Genomic DNA, 6,079 nt, shown 5'->3' with positions numbered 1-6,079 from the left:
AAAATGTAGCAGTTTCCAGGTGTGATGATAACAGCGAAGACCATCTCAATTGGTGTCCTTCGGGTAAGTTTATGATCTTATTTTGAAAACGACTATAAAGTCGGAGTATTTGCAGCCTTCATCGCTATTAGGACGGATGTTTTTTTTTCAATAGTTGAGGGTCAAATTCCGTCCTACAATTCCACGAAAGATGAAGGTTTTGGTACGTGAAATAATTATTTCAAAAACTGAAGCAACTTTCGCCGGCAAAATAAAACAAAATAAACACGTTGGATTTCTCCTGCAGAACTGGGGCTAGACTCGCGAATAGATATTTTCTTCTTTCCTGTTTATTTAATATTTTGTCTCGCATTTTTCAAATAGCTGCATTTAACGTTAAGTTTTTTCCTATCCGCGGATTATGTCCTAGCTGGAAACTTTTCGCTTATTCATGCGCTACAGATATCACACTAATGTATTTGGCATCCCTGAACCAGTTGAGATCGAGCAGCGCGTCGCGTCGGCGTGGGTTTTTCTCGATCGAAGTTTCTTTAAAAATTAAGTGGTTTTCGCTCTAAATTTTTCTGCTATTCGATTAATATATCGATGGTGATACCATTTCAATATCGCGCAAGTGATTATTGGAAAATTTTCGTTCTTTTTTAAACGAATTTCGGTGTGATCGTAAAAGCCTGCCATGTCCGCGATCGCGTTCGTTTTACCGGTAGTGAAATTTATTTCAGTGAAAAAATGGTCTGCTTTTTATTCGTAATGTGAAATAGTGAAAAAGGCAATTTCGTGTGGTGAAAATTCGATCTGAGTATAAAAAAGTGCGCGGCCGGCCATTTTATCATTTTGAAGCAAGAGAGCATCATGCGATTCGCTTGCTATCGTGCCACACTAGCACCCTCAGCAGGCCTGTGTTGTACGCGTATCCGCTTGAGTGAAGTTTGGTGCGATGTTTTCGATGAGGGTGTTTGCGTGGTGCGTTGCTAAGTTTGAAAAGTGTTGCCGATTGCACGGCTCATATCCAAGTTTGAAAGTTTAAGAAAAGCAAGTGATGGAAAGGTTTTGATTTCAAAGTGAAAGTATCACCGCAGTTATTTGGTAGGGCAGCGCATTTTATAATAAAATTTGTTTAATCTAGTTAAAAGGTGTTCTGAAAATGTGTAGCAATAAATGTGGTGCCTATAGCGGCCCTTACACGTTCAATATTTTTGTCAATACTAGAGAGTATTGACAAAAGTATTGTACGTGTAATGGGAAAAAGTTGTATTGACGATGTGGATTTCAAACGGGACTGAAATATTGTAACAATATCGTCAATACTGGTATTGACAAAAATATTGAACGTGTAAGGGCCGCTTATGAGTTATGGTAATAGCAAAGGCCATCTCAATTGCCGTCCTTCGGGTAAGTTTATGATCTTATTTTAAAAACTTGATCTAGTCGAAGTATTTAGGACGGATAAATTTTTCCAAAAGCTTTGGGTCAAATTCCCTCTTACAAATCGGTGCAAGATTGGCTTATTCCAAAATCGACGCAGTAACTTTCGAAGGCAAAATAAACACGTTGGCTTAATATGTGGGATAAATATATTATTCTATATAGGAGCTTCATATATAAGTTCGAAAGTGTGAAGTTTAGCTTAAAATGATATAAAGCAATTTATTGTGTTGGATATTTATTCTTGTTTTAAACAACTGAATAGTTGCAGTACGATGACATTTTACATCTTTTAGATTTAGCTCGGTACTACAAGTAACCGCTAAAAAACATGGCTATCCTACGACTTCCACCTCCGTGTGCTGATCCGAAACAGGCGCAAGACTTAACAAAGCTACAATAAAGCCCGTCCCCTCGAAACTGTTCTCAGCTAGTCGCGAATAAAATCGAACCCGCCCAAAAACCAAGAAAAAAGCGACCTATTTATGTACAGCTTGGTTTTTGTTCCCCCCACCCCTCTAACGACGCATACCGCACAAACTTGGCAAGCACATTAACCACATCCAGGTCAATCTCAACAAGCGGTTCTATTAACTACACCCTCCAATCCGCACAACTACTCAATAGCTATAGCGACTGACACTGACTGACCGTAAGCGATCTACCGTTTCCTACGCTGGCAGCAGCTACTGCCACTGTTGCTTCGGTCCTGCGGACAACTACTACTATAACTGCCTCCGTTCGGCGACCTGTCGCAGCAGATCATCAATCTGCAGCTTGTACATCTCCTTCACGTCGACCAGATCCAGCTGGAGTTCCTCGGTCTTTTCGACGGCTTCACCGTACAGTTGCAGCAGCGCATCGTACCGTTCCTGCAGTTGGGTAAATTCCTCTTCCAGCTTAGCCGTACGTTCGGATTTTTCCTTGATCTGTGAATTGAAAGAGTTAGTATTCTAACGAAAAACAACCTACGAATATGTACACTTACATTTTCCAATTCTGCCGTTAGACTGGAGATCTCCGCATGCAGCACGCTGCGTTCCTGCTGGAAGCGTGACAATTCCCACTGCAGTTGGTAGACTTCGCCATCGCGCTGCTTCAGTGTGGCCTGCAGATTCTCCAACAGTGAGGTCGTGTGGAGTAGTGGTGCCCCACCGATGGTTTGCCGTCCGTTGTTCGATCCCATCCCGTCGTCATCTGTCTGGTTCCAAGGGATGCTACCGATCGATTCCGGTAGCGACAGATTTCCCATGCTCGGCGTTGGCGATGATGTTCGGGATTCACCCATAATTCCAAGGGCACCACCACCACCACCAGCCTGGGAAGTGGGCGATGGCGGCGATTGACGATTGTTGCTCGATGCCGATGCCGATTCGTGATGTTTTCCAACAGACTGGTGCTGTCTGGTGAGAGTATCCAATTGTTCTTTCTGGGCGATAAGTTTGCGTTCTTGTTCCGACGAAATAGTAGCCAGCTCGGAAAGTTTGGTGTTCAGTAGGCTACGCTCATCTTCGAGGCTTTTTACCTTTAATTTGTAATCGTTTTCGAGAAGCTCCAGCTCGATCTGCTTCTGCTGGAGACTGTTTGTGATGTCTTCGGATTTGAACAGCGCAGTCGTCAGTCGTTCCTCCAGGTTGGAAATTCTTCCGTTAAGAGTAAAAATCTGCTCTTTCAGAGTTCGTTCGTTATCCACGAGAGCTTTAGACTTCTCCAGCGAATCATCTAACTTGCGAGCAATATCCGCTTCACGTTGTTCCCAAAGTCGTTCCTTGTTTCGTAACGCATGCTGAAGCGACTCGATCTGCTTCATCAACGGAACTGTAACCATAGCGGTGGCGTTCTTCTCCTCTTCCGACCGTGTTTCCGTTTCCTCAACTCGCAGCAACAGTTCGGCGTTTTCATTCTTCAACCGCTGGATGCGCTGAACGTGTTCCGCTTCGCTTCTCCGAACCTTTTCCCTCATATCTTCCAACTCCGTACTGATCTGTTCGTTCAATCTCTGCATATTCCCGTGCTCCGTTTCCATCGTAGCCAACAGAGAAGATTTCCGTACCAGCTCGTGGTAAGCTTCCGTCTTCTCGGTTAGTTCTTTCTTGGCAAACTCAAAACTTTTCTTCAACGTTTCCAGCTTTTGAATCTGATCATCCAACTGACTCTTGAGGGATCCGTTTTCTTTCTCTAGCTTACGCTTATCGGAGCACAGTTTGTGCACGGCTTCGATCTGCGACCGCTCAACTTCCTCCTTGGCGGAAAGCGATCGCCGAAGACGCTCAGATTCCTCCGTCAGACTCCCGTTATCTTCCTTCAGCTTTTTGATTAACGCCTCATTCTCCTTTTCCTTCGATCGAATCCTTTTGATTATGTTGGAATGGTTTAAGACCTGCTTGGATAAATTTTCGCCCTCCTTCTTCAACTCCTCGATCATAGTGTCCTTTTCCTCCAGCATTTTATCAACATCCGATCGGTTCATTTTAGCTTGTGCTTCTGATCTCGCTGCATCCAGCTGCCGCTTGTACGCTTCCCGTTCCCGAATCGACTGCTGAAACTTCTTCTCCAAGGCGGACAATCTTTGCGTGTACTCTTCCGATTCGGTACTCTCCGCACGTTTCTGTTTCGATTCCAGCTGAACACTAAGCTGACAGTTTTGTTCATGAAGTTCGGCATTCTGTCGACCCATTTCCAGCAGGCGGAACTCTCTCTGCTCCAGAATCTCCGAAATCTCTGCAATCCTGCGCATCAGCTTCTCCGTTTCTCCCAAATCATCGCTACTGATACTCTGAACAGATACCTCCGACAATTCCCTATTGTGGCCTCGTTTCTTAATCATCATTATATCGATATTGCCCTTGCCATCGGGGATCTTCAGCGGACTGGTTCGGTAGGCTCCACTATTCGTACTACTCGAATCACCGTTCGGACTGGAAATGATCTCGATGTCGGAAGAAGTGGCCGTCTCAATCTCATCACCAGAATTCTGCGATGAACTTCCTTCCTGATGCTGAAGCTGCAGCAGCTGTTTCTGCTCCGCCGAAATCTGCGATACCTGAATCTCCTCAAAACTTTGCGTGGAATCCGAGATCTGCGTCTGAATCTCGATATTCTCGTACGACTTATCCAGCTGTTCCTCCGACGGTTTCTGTTTATCCTCGGAAATAACCGTTGTCTCGGAATCATTCGAATCTTCCGTCTCACAAAAAGATACCTCCGAGAACGTCATCTGCCGCGATTTATCCAAACTCAAATGCAGACTACTCCGGCTAGGGGGTACCGTAATAGGACCACTCCCCTCACTGGTTTCCATCACCGTGATCGGTTGTTCGGACAAGGTATAAGAAACGGAATCCTCTTCCACACTGATATCATCATCGCCCAGTTCCACCGAAGTAAATCTCATTTCCTCACCTTCAAGCTCCGGGGTTCGGTCCAGTGTCGTAATCGATTCCGGCGATGAAACACTGGAAGCCGTTCCCAACACCTTGATGACCTCAACCGATTCCGACTCCTGCATGGTCGGTCCCGAGCTCGGCGAAGTCAACGCCGATCCGGACGTCGTTACCGGGCTCAACAACTCAATCGACTCGGAACTGTTTTCCGGTGAACCACTCGTGCCCCTTTCCGGGTCCTCCTTGAAACTACACTTCGGCACCTCAGCCATTCCGGAATCTTCAAAGCTTTTACGCTTCAAACTGGAGGGTGGTTTCGTGACCGTCACATTGGCAGCCGTTACAGGCTGCTCGAAAAATGACCCCGTAAATGATCCCCAGATACTGTCCACCTGACCCTTCCCGACGTTACCTGCACCTCGCACTTCTTCACTAACCGGACTGCACGGTTCCGTCTTGCTGCCACCCGAAACCGAGCGAGCAACCTTGACGGAAGCTTCCGCGGGAACACCACCACACTCCTCGTCGTCCTCCTTGATGTCCAAGGCCTTATCAATTTGTTTCTGAGCCTCCTTCAGGGCCGTCTTTGCCAGATTGGCGATACCCGTCGTGTCGAACCAGCTCATCTTCGACGACGGCGACGACGAAGACGATGACAATTCCAGCTCCAGCTCTACTGCCGATTGCACTCACATCACCCAGCATAGACGAATCGGTTTGGACCGTGGTTTTTTCCCCTGTGTGCGCACAAAACACACAAATTTTGCTAAACAAAACTGATTTTTAGTTGATTTCTGCACTAAAATTGTTTTTTTTTTCACTTCTTTCTTCTTGCATACGCGGACACGTCAAAATGTTTTGTTGGCGAGCACAAGAGCAAAATCAACCGAGAATCTTCGTCGTTGCTGTTTTTTTTCATTATTGACATAAACAGGAAATGACGGGGCCGTACTCAGGGGGTGGGCGTGTGCCCGAATTAAAAAAAATGAGTTTGGTTGTTGAAGGGATATATCATTATATTTTGGGATTTATCAAGCGTTCCGTTCAGTAAAGGAATCATTTAATTTTGGATCACTAGAGAAAGTGCATTTTTACGTTTTATTATGCAATATATTATGTACACACTGTTCTGTTCCAAAATTGGTCACCTTCGAGGGAAAATGTAAGTGAATGTTTTATTTGTTAACTGGTAAACTCTTATTTACAGATAACACATTACATAATTACATATTTTAGCGAGGGGATAGCATTCTTGAGTGTTTAGTAAGTAA

At 45.1% G+C, this 6,079-nt stretch overlaps 1 protein-coding gene across 1 annotated transcript; it reads right to left on the bottom strand.

Moving 5' to 3' along the window:
- Positions 1-1,556: 1,556 nt before the first annotated feature.
- Positions 1,557-5,717, bottom strand: LOC131692616 (TATA element modulatory factor). Its single transcript, XM_058979775.1, has 2 exons — positions 2,414-5,717; positions 1,557-2,354 (listed from the first exon to the last, which is right to left on the bottom strand). The coding sequence occupies exons 1-2, from the start codon at positions 5,432-5,434 to the stop codon at positions 2,151-2,153; spliced, it is 3,225 nt and encodes a 1,074-aa protein (XP_058835758.1). The 5' UTR covers positions 5,435-5,717; the 3' UTR covers positions 1,557-2,150.
- Positions 5,718-6,079: the final 362 nt, after the last annotated feature.

The sequence above is a fragment of the Topomyia yanbarensis genome, chromosome 1 (genome assembly GCF_030247195.1).
Source record: "Topomyia yanbarensis strain Yona2022 chromosome 1, ASM3024719v1, whole genome shotgun sequence".
Taxonomy (NCBI): Eukaryota; Metazoa; Arthropoda; class Insecta; order Diptera; family Culicidae; genus Topomyia; species Topomyia yanbarensis.
Note: the sequence above shows the minus strand (reverse complement) of the source record. Positions and strands in the feature narration are given on the sequence as shown.